Source organism: Toxoplasma gondii, chromosome XI, assembly GCF_000006565.2.
Source record: "Toxoplasma gondii ME49 chromosome XI, whole genome shotgun sequence".
In the NCBI taxonomy this organism is placed as follows: Eukaryota; Apicomplexa; class Conoidasida; order Eucoccidiorida; family Sarcocystidae; genus Toxoplasma; species Toxoplasma gondii.
The window spans coordinates 3,235,419-3,252,791 of NC_031479.1; the positions used below are offsets into that span (position 1 = coordinate 3,235,419).

At 51.1% G+C, this 17,373-nt stretch overlaps 2 protein-coding genes across 2 annotated transcripts; one reads left to right on the top strand and one right to left on the bottom strand.

Annotated features, from left to right (window-relative positions):
* Window positions 1-229: 229 nt before the first annotated feature.
* On the top strand, window positions 230-8,743 carry TGME49_313280 (WD domain, G-beta repeat-containing protein). The gene is made up of 9 exons (XM_002364498.2): window positions 230-1,625; window positions 2,325-2,513; window positions 3,169-3,538; window positions 4,268-4,373; window positions 5,097-5,212; window positions 5,746-6,578; window positions 7,144-7,227; window positions 7,793-7,868; window positions 8,223-8,743. Exons 1-9 carry the CDS (start codon window positions 1,116-1,118, stop codon window positions 8,318-8,320), a joined length of 2,382 nt encoding a protein of 793 aa, XP_002364539.1. The 5' UTR covers window positions 230-1,115; the 3' UTR covers window positions 8,321-8,743.
* Window positions 8,744-9,493: 750 nt separating this feature from the next.
* Window positions 9,494-14,739, bottom strand: TGME49_313290 (MORN repeat-containing protein). Its single transcript, XM_002364499.1, has 7 exons — window positions 13,457-14,739; window positions 12,582-12,769; window positions 12,082-12,168; window positions 11,484-11,569; window positions 10,408-10,811; window positions 9,923-10,029; window positions 9,494-9,648 (listed from the first exon to the last, which is right to left on the bottom strand). Exons 1-6 carry the CDS (start codon window positions 13,889-13,891, stop codon window positions 9,940-9,942), a joined length of 1,290 nt encoding a protein of 429 aa, XP_002364540.1. The 5' UTR covers window positions 13,892-14,739; the 3' UTR covers window positions 9,494-9,648; window positions 9,923-9,939.
* Between the last annotated feature and the right edge of the window lie 2,634 nt (window positions 14,740-17,373).

Genomic DNA, 17,373 nt, shown 5'->3' on the forward strand with positions numbered 1-17,373 from the left:
GCTCTCTTTTGCGCAAGGAAACAAATCTATGAAAAAGCGAAAGTGCAGTCACTCCAAGCAAACTGGTCCCGACTCAGCGTGCTGCGCCGAACGAATACTTTTTTTGCATGCAGCCCCCCTGCGCCCTTCGACCGAGAAGTTGAGTTTCGAGTTGAAAGCGCGGATGGAAAACAGACAAAGAATGTTTAGTGAGTTGACTTCGAGGTGATACTCTCTTCCTCAAACTTTCCAATTCCCCTCCTCATTTCTTTGCCCTTCCGTTAAATCCAGGAAAACCTGCTAGTCCAGAGCAGCGGCACGGGCTTGAGCAAGAGCGCGAAAACGGATGGCTTGGTTGCCCCTGAGAGGAGCGAAAGTCGACTTTTTCTCGCGTTTTTTTGCTGGCTTCTCCTTCTCCATTTGCGTGGAAGGAGATGTCTTTTGTGTCCGTGTAGAGTTCGTTCAAGCGAGAAACCGGAGTCAAAGCAGGAAGGGAAAAGTCGCATGCAGCAAAAATCGACGGAAAACGTTTTTTTCGAAGTGTTTCACGCCTTTGTCTCCCTTTCGTCTGCCCCTTCAGAACAGATTTTCTTGCCTGTTTTTCCTCCGTCCCCGTCTGTCTTTTCTGTCCCTCCAATTTCTTCGGCAGAGGGCGAGGCCCGAGTGACATCGCATGGAGAGACGAGACACGGCAACGCTTCAGAGTGTGCTCTTTTCTTTATTTTTTTCTCCTTCGTCAACTCCTAACTCTCTTTCTTGCTCTTTTTTGCCACTCTTACTCCTTTTCAAACCTCCTGGCGAAGCTGCTCTTCCCCCGCGAGTCTCCCTCTGTCATCTGGTCCTTCTGTACCGAGTGTAAAAGAACTTTGAATCACTTCGGCCTTTTTTCGACACACCGATCTCTTGCCCGTCGTCTCTCTTTCCTTCTCTTCTTGTTCAAGTGGTTTCTATCGCGCTAGGGTCCGCCGTTCTTTCTCTTCGTCTCCGATTCTCCCATCTCCCGTCACCTCTGCGGCTTGAGAACCTGTCCTGGCCCAGTTCCCCGTTGAAGTCGTGAATGCATGAACAGACTTCCACGGACCGCGTGAGAGACACAGGACTCTTCTCTGGACTTCCAAAACGCTGTTCGCCTCCACATGCCTACCACTTGGCGTCTCCGCCGCGTTGCTCGCTTTCGGGCGCACGTAGGCTGCGCCTGGGGCGCGGCCTGGCGCCCGGACGGGGGTCTCCTCGCCACTTGCGGCTCCGACAGGCGCATTTGTCTTTGGGCTCCAGACCAGCTCTCTGCGGCGCCCGATGCCGGCGGAAGCCTGGCGGGGGGCAGAGCAGAGTTGGCCGACGCCGCTCCTCGCGGAACCGCCTCTTCAGCTCCGACAAACAACCCAGAAGGCAACGCAGCCAGGCAGCCAGAAAATCATGTAAAAGGAGGCCCAGACAGAGACCAGGCACCCCGAGAACGGCGAGAGGAACACCCTACAGACGGTGGAAATCCGACGAAAGGGGATGGCCCACACAAGGAGAATCGAGGGGAAACACAAGGAACGCGAGAGCGAGGAAACCGCATGTCGCGCTCCGGTGGCGCAGAGAAGACTCCTGGAGAGAACGGGAGACTGCGCAAATCCGAGTATCCTTCGTGGACGCTGATTGTAAGGCCTGAATGCAACATCCTAGACAGGTGTTTAGACCCAATATGAATTGATGAGAAGCGCCGATTCCATGTGATGCGCGCCACTCTTGCCTCTGAGCGCTGCCTGTGGCGTCATACAGGCATTCAGAACACTGTTCACAGTGATTTTTTTTTCTTGGGACAACGCCCTGCCTTTCACATCTCACGAAACGGACAAGTTGTTGCACCAATGACGAAAGCCCGCGGTAGGGTGGGGTGTCGAAAGAAGCGCGGGAGAAGCTTTGTTGGTTCCTCCTCCCTGCCGGTGCCCCCTCGACGCTCTGCCCTCGCTCGCATGCGTTTTTCTCGAGCTCTTAACAGTTCACAGTGTAGTCAATGGAAAAATGCGACTCTCTGGGTACAGAGCGTGACCTTCTTCTACAGTGCTGCAGGAGTGTCAGTTTATGTGGATCATGCGTCGGAGGCGACAGACTAGCTCCTAGCTTATCCTGGAGAACGAACGGAATCTACGCTTACTCTAAACAGGCGTTGCGAATGACTACAGCGTCCAAGCAAACACGCCTACCGGTGGGATACTCCGGAGTATACACGGCGGCGACTTGCGCGCAGCGTTATCCTCAATCCTGAACCGACGAAAGACGTCTATTCGACATCTCTCTTCCTCCGGTGTACTCTGTGGCTTTCTGACCCTCTTTGTCGACTTCGGTTCTCTCTTCAGAGCGTGATTGACGCGTCGGCGACCCACACACGCACAGTCAGAAGTGTCTCCTTTTCCCCAGACGGCTTCTGGCTCGCGGCAGCCTCTTTCGATGCAACTGTCTCCGTTTGGTGCTCCCATGTAGCCGGCGTCTCTCGAACGCCTTCTCGCTTTACGCAAGTTCAAGTCCTCGAAGGCCCTGAACACGAGGTAAACCGGGAGTGGAACAGACGCGTTGACACTGGAGAAAAGGCGCGGGAGAGACAGAAAGGAAAGCGAGCTGACGAGGGCGTTCGAAAGGCAAGGTTCGTAGGGAGACGGATGTCTAGAGTTGCAGAGGCCGAAACGAAGCTCCAGTGTCTTCTCTCGTCATCGGACCCTTTGTATGACGCAAAAGGACATGCGTGTGTCTCTCTCACGGCGGAAGTCGCATTCGCGACTGCGAACCGGAAGGCCGAACAAACTGAAAGAGGGAAGAAAGAGGAGATCGAGACACAGGACGAGACACAGAAAGCGAAAACAGAAACGCAGAGCAGACCAGAAGGACCCTGCGTTTGGTTTTCTTCTGAGTGGTTCTTCCGTTCCCGGTGGCTCATGTGATACGCGTTGGAGGCGTAGCCTCTTGCCCTGTGAGACTCGACATTTTGTGACGCTCGCGCTGTCGAAAGCACCACGGAGTTCCTGTCGTTTTCATCGCGGCAAACAAGCGGTTCTCTGTCCTCTCTCCGCCGTTCTTTCCCTCCCGGCCTCTGCTTCTTCTTCCCCCTTCCAACACAGTGTGCGTTTTTTTCGTCTTCAGTTCTCCACTGCCGCCTGCACGTTCACGGCTTTTCTTCTCGCTTTTTGCTGCTGTCGCGTTCGCCAGGTCAAATGCGTCGCGTGGAGCCGAACGGGGCGGTACCTTGCCACTTGCAGTCGAGATAAAACGGTCTGGATTTTCGAGAGCAGCGCGGAAGACCGAGAAGAGGTCGAGGCGTTTGCGGCTTCGCTGCGTCAAGGCCAGAGAACGCGAGGCTCTCGGCGACTCCAGCGGTCTCTCGGAGACGCTGCAGACGGAAGCAGTTGGCCCGCGGAAACACTTGAAGAAGATGGCCGTTGGGATGCGGCGCAGAACGAGCGCGATTTGTTTCTCGAAGAAAGACGCAGAGACTGGCCGCCGCCCTACGAGCTCGACGTCAACATGGGAGACGACGGTTGCTTCTTCGTCGCTGCCGTTCTCAGTGGACATGCCCAGGGTACGCGAAGGAATGCGGCGCTCATGTGGGTTGAGGCTCTGTGAACAACGTGACGACGAAGCGAGTAGTTGGGATCTGACACATGAGAAAACCAACGCTGGAGATACACATGCGGCCTCCACTGAGGTCTGGGTTCTCTGAATATATCCGACAGATGATCTCTCATTGGCCGCATAGCCTCCGTACACAGTTATCCATGTAGAGGAATTCACATACATATCCAGATGTATCTGCATATATCTGCATATATCTACATATATATATATATATATATATATATATATTTGTATATATATACAAACACATTTATATGTATATATATATATGTATATTTCTGTATGTAGAATGACAGGTTTATAGGCCACAGCCACCGAGGTAGGATTAGGGGATGGGAGCGTTTTTGTGGGCGTTTCGAGACAGAGTGCGTTGTTACAAAAACGACAGTAAACAACCATTCCGAGGCATGAGTCAAGGAATGCACGGGCGAGTCTCTGAGTGTCTGTGAGACCGTGTCTCGATTCGCGCTGTACGCAAAAACGCTTCTGCAACTATTCTGTCTCGCTTTCGCCTTTTCCGCTGTGAACGTCAGCCTGGGGACTTGCTCTGTGTGTGGCACAAGCGTTTCGTCTGTCTGTTCGTTTCCTTCTTCTCGCTTTTCTTTCTGATGATTCGTAAAGGTTGCCTTCGACATTCCACAGTTTCTCCCTTTTACCATGTGAGCGTGTTCAGACGTGAAAGCCGTGAGGTGGCATCCGCGAGAAGATCTTTGCATTTCTGCTTCCTACGACGATACCTTTCGCGTCTGGGGTCTCCAAGGTGGAGCTGGCGCTGAGTGGTAAGGTTCCCGCCAGGGCCGCAAGAATTTTTTTTTTCAAAGCATCTTAGGGGAATTTGGAGTCTTTCCTGGCAAGACACCCAATCCGTTTCTCTCTTTTCGTCTGCCTCCTGTTTCTGTGTCTGCCTCCTGTTTTCTTGTTTGCCCGTTCATCTAGCGTCATGTGCTCCTCTCTCTCTATTTCGCCTCTCATCTTTCTCGATCCCTTCCACGGGTCGTGCTCTGTCTCTCTCATCCTTGCTCACATACTCACATTCAAATGGTTCGAACAACCCTGCAACTACAGATGCCGCGCTGAAAGCTGTTTTCTACTCCCCCATGTTCGTAACAGCCGCTAGATGTCTCTATCAGATGTATATGAATTAATGCTCTTAGTAGCGGCTCTTGGCGCTCCTCGCGCTCTTTATACCATCTCGCTTCATCTCTCTGGTCTGCGTCTCTCTTCCTGGGGGGTTCTCCGCCCGCCGAGTTCTTGATAATTGTTTTTGTGCGTTTCACGGCGCGACGCGCTTGTCACTGTTTCCTTTCACGCTGTCACGCACCATCAACATTTGCATCGACAAAGCACTACGCAGAAATAACATAGTAAGTACCTGATCAAGGCAAGAACCTGGAATGATAAAGCGCCTGCTTATAGTGGTCCGGAACATGTCTTTACTACAGAAGATAAGTGCACATGGCCTCTTATTTCTCTGCACGTTTCCCGCTGCATCCTTCTTCCAGGGGCCTCCTGCAAGTCGTGAAGGCTCACAGCTCAACGGTGTTGTCGCTCGCGTTCGACCGCCTCGGCAGTCGCCTCGCCACCTGCTCCGACGACCGCCATCTGAAAATCTGGACTTGTAAGTGTCTCGTTTCTGTAGACTCGCGTTTTTCGTCTCGTTTCTGTGTCGTCCCGGTATCCGTTCTGTCTCGTCTCTGCGCCCTCTTTGTCTCTTTTCTGCCATGTCTTTGTCGCCTCTCTGTGTGCTCTCCCGCGAGTTTTCCTTGGTGATTTTTCTCAACATTTCACGCGTATGCTGCTCCTTTGCTCTCCCCACACACGCATCCCCTTCTCCAAGGTCTACGTCGTTTCTTCCTCGTTCTCCTTCTCTTCCGATTCTCCCTTACTTCATTCCCTCCTTCCCCGTCTTGTAGGTGGTTTCTGCCCTCTTGCGCGATTTCTCTGATCATCGATTCCTACACTCCCAAGGCACGTTTGTGTCCCTTTTTACGTCGACATGGTGTAGCTACGATCCTTCCGTTCGGATTACTGGAGTTTTGCGCGGAAGGTCTCTGTTTCTCCCCAGATTCAAGTTCTCCTGCGCTAGCTCAACCTAACTGACGTAGTCGGCTGTGGGGTTTGCGTCTCTCTCGCCGTCTGCTCCCTGTTCAGGCCTCAACCCGCAGCTCGCGCATGCAACCGGAGGTAGCTCTGCTGCTACGTCTCCTCGCTCGTTGCTCGCGTCTGCTTCGGCGCCCCGTTCTCGGATGCTTTCTGAAGAGCTCACGGACCAGGCCGCTTGGGGACCTCTGCTGCCGCTTGGTGAAACGCATGCGGAGAAACGCGAAGAGGGAGAAGAACTCGAGAGCGGGTCCAAAGCTTCTTGGACGTCGAGTTTTCCGACGAGCACCACGGCGACTTCGGGAAGTGTGCTCTCCTCAAGGATTTTGCCTCCATGGTATGTCACGAGTATCTTTCGCGGGGCGACCCTCGGCGATGTGGTTGTCTCGCCTAGTCCAGCGGGTCCAGCAGACACGGAAACAGGGCCGGAAGAGACACATGGAGACAACGGAGACATCGGAGACACCCACGCAGAGACCGCGGACAGGGGCCGAGCCCAAGGCTCCGGAGAGGTCCGCGGAGACGCAGCAGAAAGACGAAGCAACGATCGATGTCGACGCGAGAGGGAAGGAAAACGAGATGAGAGGCAATCTGAAAGCCGTGAAGCTGAGTCCTTTGGGGCTTCCGAGAAAGAGGAAAGAACCCCACAAGCAGCGCGCAGAGAAGAAGCGGAGAAGAGTGGTTTCGTTGACAGCAGAGGAGGGGAGGGAGAAGAGGGGACTGATTTGAGTGAATCGGAATCTGACAAGGAGCGAAACGACAAAGAAGAAATACGACAACAACAACCAGATAAATGGAGACCTGAAGCTGCGCTCTTGTCGGACATCCACACGAGACCCGTCTACTTTGTTGACTGGCATGCGACACTCGATATCATCGTTACGGTAAGGGCGACTCGAGAGCTAGATCGGCTTTATACAGGCATACATTAAAGTCTAGAACACTGCATGCAAATTGTCTTTCTTTCCATCTCCTTCGGCTTCTTTGCCGCCAAGTGATTCCTTCTTCTTCCGCACTCTGGGCTTCCATCTCACCGACGATTTAAACACCTCTCTACGCCTGAACATATGCATACATATATGCACATACATGTGTGTACATATGTATATGTATGTATATATATATATATATATATATATACGTTTATTTATGTATGCACAGATGTGTGGGGGACGGAATGGTGCATGCAGGAATATGTCTGTATAGAGATAGGTGTGTGTCGAGTGAAGCGGCTCTCTGCGTCTCTTATGTGTATCGTCTTGCTTCGAGTCCCTGGTGGCCTTCTCCTCGAAGGTCGGTGAGTTTTCTGTTGTCCGGTAACTCCCTTGCACTCCTTCCCTGTCTCTGCGTCCGACTGCTTCTGTTTTTCGGATGCACCCTTTTTCTGTGTGTTGTTTTCCACTCTCGTTCTCACTCTCGACCTGTCATTTTCTCTCGGTCTCCATCCAGGCATGTGGAGACAATGCTCTGCGATTCTTCTCCGCCGAAGAAGACGAGGAAGGCGCCCGTTCCTGGGGGTTGCTTCTTTCCAAGGTAGGTTGCTGCCCCTCTGTGTCCCATTCAAAGCGATGCTGTGAAAGATATATATATATATATATATATATATATATGTTTAGGATTGCCAGCATTATGTTGGATTTTTGTCTACAACTGTCTTTTGGTTGCGCTTCATAGATCAGTGCGCTAGGTGGGGGGGAGTGGTAACAGCAGCGGCACAACGTGACGAAGATGTATCGCGAGGAGTAAAAGAGAGATGCAGCGTAATCTACTCTTTTGTATACGTCATACATATATCTATTTGTGTGGGCATGTGGATATATCGAAACTGTAGATATCTTTTGGAGACCAGCCAGTGGACATGTGTAGACCCCGGTCAGTAACCGCTGGATCGACTGTTGAGAGAATAGTGGAGAAACCACTTGGTGCCATCAAGCGTTTACTGTTAGTAACTGCACCAGATCTTCTCTTGGAAATGCTTTTTAAGCGAGTTTGAGCGTTCTTGGGTGCTGCCTCTGTATTTCTCCCGACACCAGGTGTGACAGCGTAAAAGGAGAAGAAAACCGAATGTTGTGGCTGTCTTTGCTTCTCTCTGTCTCAGCCTGACGCGCACTACAGCGATATCAATTGCGCTGTTTGGAATCCTGTGACTCCTGCATGCAGTCGTCGATCCGAAGGTAATCTCCTGTTGCTTTTGTCTCTTTGAAGTCGTTTCCAATTTTTTTAAGAGCAAGCATGTCAGGGAGCGCACATGCACAACATGGCAGCCACACAAGGAAACGGAGATGCTAGCGACGGACAGAGAAATACCTGCATGCAAAGGAAATATAAAATGCTGAAACGGGATGCCAAACCGCCGGTTTGAGTCCAGGCGTGATGCAGTGACCAACGGCCGTCTGAGCTCTGTGTGAGGACCTCCTCAGAGAAACGTTCGGGGCGATTTGTGGCTTTCTTCCCCCCCTTCCTTCCTTTCTCAGAATCCGTCACATGCATTTGCATCCGTTTTGGTTATTTTCCTTCTGTGGCTTCAGTGCTCCTCGGGAACGCGAACGCGCACAAGACCGCAGCTCTGCTGGCGTCGGTCGATGACGACGGGAAGATGGCCATATGGAGTCTAGAGAGACGCTGATGAGCTTTGTTGTTTTCCAAGAAACAGAAAGCCATAGAGAAGGAGAGAGTCAGCAAGCGATAAATAACGGGGGAAACAGGCAGCATTAAAGCACGGGAGCGAGAGAAAGGTACACCCAACGGGAGAAGCAGAAAGAAGTAAAGACCATAGCACTAGGGGCTCGTCAAACAGGATATCGTCTGTTCACCACGGTGTCGGTGTTCGTGTTTGTAGCCACTGCCCTTGCAGAGGACGGGGCATGTGCGCATGTATCAACCATAGAATTCCCACGGTGACTTTATGCGGTGAAGGCCATTAAAGTAAGCAGTTGAATGATCCATTCACAAAGTAGTCGAACGAAAACTTACTGGAAAAGGTCAAACTGAAGAGCACAAACAAAGGCAACTTCGGCCGTTCCGTTTTCCCTGTCGTAGTATTGTCGCGTGCCGGATACAACCACATACACCCTTCACTGACAGCTTCTATTTCTCCGTTGTCTGGCACGGAGAGCGTGGGCGAGATGTCCACTCCATAGACGGTTTTGAGAAGCGAAAACAAAGAAAACAAAGCCGGTGGACGATCATGTAGTTCCGGTTGCAGATTTAGGAGGGAAACAGCCATTGTGGTCCGTATCCTCTTTTTTTGCCTCGATTCGCTTTTAGAAACTAGAGACTGGCAGCGAGACACGCTTGGGGGCAGTCGGAGATGTGTTTTGCATGCGCTTAGTTTTTAAGAAGACAAAAGGCGGCCTTCGTAGCCGTCGATCACCAGACCACTGGAGTGCGTAAGCTCAGATAGCTGGGGGTGATAGTGATGTTCTGTTTCCTTCTACACTGCGGTTTTTCCTTGTGTGGCCACGCCCCTTTACTAGATGGTTCAACGCGGTTTCACGACATCAGAGTACGGTTCCTATCGGACACATTGTTTCCACTTTCTCTGTCCACTTTAGAGGAACACCGGGAGCACATGCGAGGCTTCATCCTCCTCCGGCCCTAGGGACTCCTAGCTACTGTCGTGGGAGAACGGTCTTCCCCATGCTTGTCGCTTCACCATTGAAAAGGAACGCTGTGGTCTTCTCGCAAAACAGCGGGAACCTCATGGTTTTTGCGGCGACGTTGGTGGCACGCTGGCAAAGGAAGCTGTACGCTTGTGTACAATCGGAAAGAACGGCTCCCTGTCACTACTGCATATAGCTCAGGAAAAGAGGCATGTCTGCGTGCGCTCAGACTGTGAAGATTCTTTCGTTTTCCTCGCGAAGGCAGCAATGTGACGGCGCCAGACTCCTCGGCAGACCCATTTAAAATCCGCAGCGTGTGAGAGTTTAGTTCCACAGCCACAAAGCGCCGTTTCTGAAGCGAACGACGCGATGACATTCACGGAAAAAAGGCAGTTCTGAACTCAAATTGCAACGCGGAGAGTCTGCCCTCCGGGTATGGGGCCAGCCGGAGATCTAATCGAGCCGTCTACATCCTTCAGGTTTCGTGCAACTGATGCCATGGCGCGCAAGCATGATAAATTCACGTGTGCGGCAAATGCTGATAAACTATCTTGGGTTTCCAGATAAGCTGCGACAACTCAAAGGAAAAAGAGGACAAAAACAAGCTGGTGAACTTCAGCTTATACCGTTTCATTTCATGTGTCTATTGCGGAGAAGCGTGAAACTCCGGAGCCGCCCCCGCCTTGCCGTGCAAAACGCCCCCTTCGATCTTCATGTGTTGTTTCTTCTTGCCCTGAAGTGAAGTCACACAAGCCAGAGAGAAGGGGAATAAACACGAGGTCGTATAATCCACACAGAAAGCCAGTATGACGACGGCGGTAAGGACTGTCTTCGCGCAGAAGGGTTTTTGCAAAAACAGACGTGCAACCGCTCCGTCAAAGACCCCCTAATATATATAGCGGAAACAAGTCCCGCGAATCTGAGAGTGTGTGGATGTGTGTCCTATACGTGTTGTTGGGGTCTCACGGAGTTCTACACCGATCGGGGATGCAGGGGTACGCATGGGCACTGACAAAGCAGCGACGTAGTCGTGTGGACGATCGTGGCCTGCTCTCATACACTTGTTCCATACGACAAACACGCGGTTTCTCGGAATTTCCTGCATGCGTACCTGGTAAAGTTGGTGGTATTTGTTGGGGTTAGAGTACGCACTAGTCTCGTAGTCGGCAGCAGTTGCGGTGTCTGCCGCTTCTTCCCCGACGAAGAGGGGAGCTTTTCCTTGCTCAGTCCACTTCACGTGTTTGCCGTCCTTCCAGATTCCCTTGCGTTTCTTTCCACTGGGCGAAATTTCGACGACCTCGCCATCCATTTTGCCCCTCGCGAAGTTCGCGACGTAAATGCGCCCATCACGCAAAAACAATTTACCCGCGCCGCTCTTCATGCTCTGCTCGTACGGCCCTTCGTACTTTAGAAATTGCCCTTGTGGCCATTTGTACACGCCCTGACCGTGCATGTATCCGTCTTTCCACGCTCCTTCGTAGGTCCGACCGTTGGGCCATGTGTACGTGCCTTTCCCTAGAAAAAGCAGAGATAAGCATGTCGTGTGCAGAAAGAAACTGTACTTCAGTCGGCACCACAGACACCACCGTAGAATTTGACGTTCCTTCCAACTTGTGCTCATCGCTATCTCAGAGGATCAGCCTTCTCGCAGCGCAAAAAATTCACAACTTGCGCATCCACCCCAAAACAGCCCTGCCTCATCTGAAACGGAAAACCTGTCACTGTATTCCACGTCGGTTATGGTGTAGGTGAAAGACGTGAGTGCTAGTACACTGGTATTAACTCCGAGAGAAAATGTCCACGCAGATACGATTTGACCAGTACCCTCGTAATTGCACACGAGTGCACATATCAGTCACGTTCCTGTAGGTGCTGTTTCCATATTTGTATGGGTTTTCCCCTACTCTCAGAAGCTAAAACCGCCCAGCGAAGGACGGGGATCAACGAAATCGACAATTGTCCGTTTCGTCTGATAATATAATCTCTGTCGCAGCACCGGGAGGCTGTTGAATACTTTCAGTTTCCTGTGTTTTTCACGGACACCACCCACGCAGCCCGTAAAAGGACCCAGAGATCTTTTTCGTAACTCTTCGACCCCGAAAACTCGTGTCATATCCTCAAAACTGTAGTTATATGAATGCAGAAAGGTGCCTCTTGTCAGCCTGAAATAAAGTTAGGAGGACCTACCATCGAAGAAATCCTTGTCAAAAGAACCCACGTAGTGGGAACCATCTGGAAAGGTGATGGAGCCTTTGCCCTTTTTGTCGCCTTTTCTGAAAATGTGCAACAACGCAGAAAACGCCGGGAAAAACCGTAGGAAGCGCCCGCTGTCACCCCCCTAGTAAACGAAGATGAGTCACAATACAGTTGGTACATCACTGACAAAAGCGTTTTCATTCAAAAGGCAGGTGGTGCGCGTGCAACCAGCCGAGCCCCGAAGGCCTGGACACAACGTCCCGAGTTAATCACCTGTAAAAGACAGTGCTCGCTCTCTTGCGTACAGTGAGTATGTTTGTCTTTGTCTTTTCCCGTGAATGTCAGGACCGCTAACAATGCCCGAGCTACACTCGCAGCGGAGATGAAGAATACCGAAAAATATCGTCTATTCTGTCTAGGTGTGTTCCACGAGAGGTAACTAGGAACAGTCTCGCGGTCCAGCGCTGCCCTGCGTCGGAAGAGCACAACCGATCAGGTAGACAGATGACGGACTCGAGTTCGCAGCCGTGAGGGAAAGGGCGGCGCATTTTCACGAATCAAAAGCCACTGAAGACTGTCATGGACTTACACGAACTCGCCCTCGTAGACGGTGCCGTCTCCCCAGGTCTCCTTTCCCTTTCCGTGCTTCACATCATCCTTCCACTGGCCTTCGTACCTAAACGCAGAGACAGGAACAACGCAACAGGGGACACAGTGCGAAGCCCAAAGTGCCAGAAGGGTCAATTTACCATCTTTTTTATTTTCGACTACTGGAGGGGCGTTAGGTGGCACTTTCCTCGTAGCAGCACATCCACTCCCCTCCCGACGCTGGCGAGAGCATACAGCATCCACCACGTAGAAAACATTATCTGAAGCTCTGTCCGCCCGAATGGATTCAGCGAAGGTGACGCAACGAAATATAGGCGTTTAGAAAAGTCTACGATTGGCACAACAGGCAAAGCTCTGTAGAATGTGAAGAAACCGACGATGCAAATAGACCCGTCTGGGTTCTCTGTTGTAAAACATGAGCCTAACAACGCGACCTTGTTTCCGAATCAAGAACAAGAGCTCGTGTCTTTTTCTACTCACACAGAGCCATCAGAATGAGTAAATTTTCCGGTTCCGTTGATCCTGTTGTGCTGCCATTGACCCTCGAAGACGTTTCCTTTACTGTCACTCCAGGTACCTTCTCCATGACACTCATCTTTTTTGAAAGAACCCTCGTACGTCTGCCCATCAGGCCAACTCAGTTTTCCCTCTCCGTCGCGAAGAGGGTCCTGATACATAAACGACATCCACATATCCATGTTTAAAGACCCACAAGCCTACCTGCACATATATATATATATATATATATATGGAATAATTGTATTGCTGCATACATGCGCGTGTTGGATCGCATCCGGATTGTCGAATGTTTCTCTTTGTTCTTTTTTCCCTCCAATACGTTTCCTCTGTTGTCTTGTGTTCTGTGTCTCTCTTCGTCTTTTGGCTACTTCCGACATTCACTCCCTGTCCTCTTTAGATCGGCGAATCTTGTCAGTCAGTCGAAACGACACCATAGCGTCTCCTTTGTATCCAGCGGTCCCACTGTTTGCCTCTTCCTCGCACTTTGTCTTTCTTCCCTCTCAGCGCATGTTTCTTGTCCTCTCCGCCTCGTCTTGTGCCCGTTTCCGTGTCTCCGTCGGCACCACTTCATTCACAGGTTTTGAAAGAGAACCGCAAACGTGGACGATCCATCGCACAAGAGCGCTCTTCGTCGACTTTCCGATTGTTCCACACTCCCGTGTTCAATTCGCCCTCCTTCCCCCTCTATTTCGTTTGCCATAAAGTCAAGTTCCCCTCTTTGGTGCGTCCACCCACTCGCCTGACTCCAGATACACAGCGAGTTCACTCGATCCCCGGCACTGTAAGTAAAATACTTGGTTCACACACAAGGCATGACGACTTCAGACCGGTCGTACCTTCCACTGGCCTTCATAGACAGCTCCGGAGGCAAGTGTCACAGGAGGTCTGGCAACTCTGCCGCTTCCGGCGGGTTCTCCCGGAATTTCGGCGAGGTTCGTGGGCGGTCCGGCAGCCATAGAGTGTCCCTGTCTGCCTCCAGGTGGTGGAACATAGGTGCTTCCTACAGCGTCACTGTCGGGAAGGCAAACGTCTGGAGGCGTCTCACTTTCTACCGCTGCGCTCCCGTTTCCCCCATCGGGGCCACTGGGTACGGAGGCGGTCGGACTGCATTGCCTTTCGGTATTTTCTGTCGGGGAATGCCCCCCAGTCCCGGCAACTCTAAGCGACACTGCGTGTTCTGCTGGCTGCTGCGACTGCTGAGACAGTCCACTCGGTGCAGACTGAGCTGGCTTTTTCGTGGTCTCGTTAGCTGTCGATTGCGTGCACCCCATGTTTGTGTCACGAACAGAGGACGGTGTAATAGGACTCAAATGATGTATTCAGCGCTGAGGTACGCCGAGAAAAGGCGAAAAGAAAGAATGTTTAAACAACCCTGAGAGTAAGGCGCTGGGTTCGCTCCGTAGACAAGTAAGTCTGGTTTGGAGATCCCCGGAAGCGCGTTGTGTTAGAATGAGCGCTGGCAAGAAAGGGGAATGCGTGGTGCCTTCGTTTGAGTGACTCTTTCACGAGAACTCAGTTGCGGAAAAGAAGAAAACTGCGGCGAAGGGATGCTGCGGGCTCAACACACCAAGTCTAGCGACGGGAGACGAAAAAGGGCAGCAAATGAGGATCGGGAGAACCCCTGGGAAGAACGGAGCTACAGGAGTCAAGTTTCGGGAGCAGAAGGAAAGGAGGTTGCCCGGTCCGCTCGGCGGCTCTTTGGTCATCTGGTTGCGAGGCCGGGCGCGAAATGACCGACGACGAAGCTCGATGTCGTAACGGACTCAGAAAACGCAGCGACGACAGTGGCTCGAGACTCGCCACCACGATGTGCCGTAAACAAAGAGTGTTCGAACGAAAACAGAGGGAATGATTTCGCTGAAGATCTCTCGGTTCAGTCCTTTCGACGACTCGTGTCCCAGAAACAAAAGTCGCAGCCTCAAAATCATCCTCCGCATTCGAAGAAGAACCGGGACCCTTGGCAAACCGCCGCGAATCCCGCCGCAACTGCGTGCAATCGAGAGGCATGTGAGGAGTTTTGCCGCCTCGTGACGGAGACTTTGGCCAGTTCTTTGAGTGTTGAGAGCGAAAATAAGTGTGGAGATCAGAACTGTGCGAAGTAAATATGCGATTTTAGTCCCGCAGCTTCCAAAGTTCGAGATTCTGCGGGTATGTTAGGGGGACCGGCAAGCTCGATCCAGCTCACGCTGACGGCAATAACACACACCACACCGGAGCTACATGCGACGGTGCTCGGCGTCTACTGGAGTGCTCAGGACAACTAAAAGCGTTGGCTTTCAGTTCCGGACGACATTAACGTTAACCGACAGCGGTTTTGATCCACGCGCAGTCTGTGGATTACTGTTATCACTCATCGTCTTGCGTATCTGCTACGCGCACGGGTCCAGTAACTCTGCAGGTAGACCGCGTACGAAGGGCATACAGCAAGGTCCCACAAGGGTGTGAAGAATCACCACAATGAAATAAAGAAGGTGGTTGAAATGATCCTGCGTTCCTCAATGAATGTGCAAATTAAGACAAGGTCCTCTGCCTGAGGGAGAAATGGACTGTCAACGTGTAGGCAGTATGCAGGCTAGACCCTTGGATGAGCCTGGCTGTTTATTAGCACGGGTGGAAACAAACGCACGATCTTAGCATCGTGTAACTAGAGAAGAAACGTGGTTTTCATCACAAATCTCAAAGTTCTTTGTCTTTGTGGAAGTAAGACACGCCTCAAAAACGGACACACAGTTCACAGCGTCGCCTTACCGTCGCACCCCTAAATCGCGGCGGGCGGGTTTTGGTGACGACTTCGTCGTAGTCAAGGCGAAAGGCCAGGAACTGAGGACTTATCGATGTCTAAAATAGCTAAAGACAGCATGTTGATGCCGTACGCACAAAATGAAGTCCGTCTCTTAGGAAATGAAGGCGCCTGCTTTTGCTCTTGTCGCCAGGAAATCACACGGTGTGCACTTTGCGGTCAGCACTGTAAAAAGTGTCAGCAGCTGTGAATATGGAAAAAATATGGGGAGAATTCGAAGAGACTCAGCGAGTTTCCAGGGTTATATGTGGCACCTAACTGGATTCGCAGATAGAGCCAATAATGACACGCTGGAATCGGAGTGACGCGCAACAGCTCGTTTGCTGTACGCAGTGGAAATCCGTTTCCAGAAACGGCATAGATCCCACACGAGAGTCCGTCCTGCAGTTCTACATGATTGTTTAGGCATCTGTGGTTACAGTCAGGTTCTGATGCCCGATGCAAAAACGATAAAGACGAGACTCAACTTTCACAGTATGAAACGACATTTTTTTAGTTCACATTACGCAGTTGATACTGCCAAGTGACTAACTCCTGATTTCCATGGACGGACTTGCAGATTACCATCGCTACCATGGCATGTACTAAATTGACGTTGAAACGTATCCATGGTAAAGTTTTGGAGTCAACTCTGTTCCGTCAAGAGGTACCGGCTAGTGGTTTGGCCTCTCTGAGGGAACCAACTACGCACGAATGAACTACTGGGGACAGTTAATCTGGTGCAGTTACAGAGCAGTTGGCGGCGGAAACCGATCTAAGTTATGCTATCATTTACGAAAATATTTCCTTAAAGCCGATCTCCCCACAGCAAGGGAAAATAATGCAAATAGCGAGGCACGGAGACGCCAAGTGCCGCTAACTCGTAATATGCGTTCCCCGCCTAGAAAGTAAATTAACGATAAGCGGGAGAGGAGCAGGAAAATAAACGTAGACATAAAAAGGTATCCATCTTTTATCGAAGGCAATGCCGAGACGATGTGAAGTGCGTCATGAAACGATAGTTTGCTCTGGTTCTATTACAAGGGAGCAGTATACCTTTTGTATAAAAAAACTGCAGTTTTTGAGGTGAGTCCTCGATAAGCAAAGGGCGCCAGAGCACGCTCGCCCTGAACTACCATTGAAGTCTGCCATGCTAGTCGGACGCTACCGGTAATACACACGTCGCCTCACTACTGGCTTCAAATTTTGCACATATCTGTTTCCGTACAGTTATTGTTGCTGTTACTCTGACACTGGGTAGTCCACTTCTACAGCAGTTCCTGCGCCCGAATTCTTGAAAGCCGCGTACTACTCTGATCATTACTGCTTTCACGACCCTCTCCCTTGCTGACGCTCCATGATACATCTTCACTGGGTCTGTAGTTGTAGCGGTTTGCTTTCTTTTCTCTTTTGATGCACAGTTCTTTTATCGCTTCTACACCACAAGACCGTGCGAGCTGCTCTGCGACTTGGATTGTGTCCACTCCAGCCACAGGGGAAAGAGTCGGACCAACTTTCACTCATGTCGATAATTGCCCGATAAGGATCTTCTTAGCACAGATGGCACTGTGAAACGAATGCGGGGAACCCAAAGGGCGTTATTGGACATATCCCGTGTGGCAAGACTTTCATCAACCGCTTGAACTTCGTACTTCATGGTGGACAGTAGAACTGCTGACAGGTGATGTCATTTGCACAGCGACCACGTCTATAGAACGATGTAAATGCATGCTTTGTTATGAAGTGTCAACCGCAAGAGTAGGGTCGTATGTGTTTTGAATCCGCAAAACGTAGCACACGTATCAGAGAATAGGAAAAAGTCTCTCACGCATGCGCTCACTGAAGGCGTCGAGACAAAGTGAAACTGCACTTTTTTCATCTAAACAGCCTGCCAAACGGAATCTTTCCCGCCGTTCCATCAACAAGATCTCCAGGCTTCGCTTGACATTTGCAAATTGCGGAGTGTTCCTTGGA

Bases quoted from the DNA above. Each gene is read 5' to 3' on its own strand.
- TGME49_313290 (XM_002364499.1), bottom strand. From the start codon at position 13,891: ATGGGGTGCACGCAATCGACAGCTAACGAGACCACGAAAAAGCCAGCT. The intron at 11,570-12,081 runs GTAAGTCCATGA...GCACATTTTCAG, and splicing joins GTCTACGAGGGCGAGTTCGT to AAAAGGCGACAAAAAGGGCA. The intron at 10,812-11,483 runs GTAGGTCCTCCT...TGCTTTTTCTAG, and splicing joins TGACAAGGATTTCTTCGATG to GGAAAGGCACGTACACATGG.
- TGME49_313280 (XM_002364498.2), top strand. From the start codon at position 1,116: ATGCCTACCACTTGGCGTCTCCGCCGCGTTGCTCGCTTTCGGGCGCAC. The intron at 1,626-2,324 runs GTAAGGCCTGAA...TTCTCTCTTCAG, and splicing joins ATCCTTCGTGGACGCTGATT to AGCGTGATTGACGCGTCGGC. The intron at 7,869-8,222 runs GTAATCTCCTGT...CTGTGGCTTCAG, and splicing joins ATGCAGTCGTCGATCCGAAG to TGCTCCTCGGGAACGCGAAC.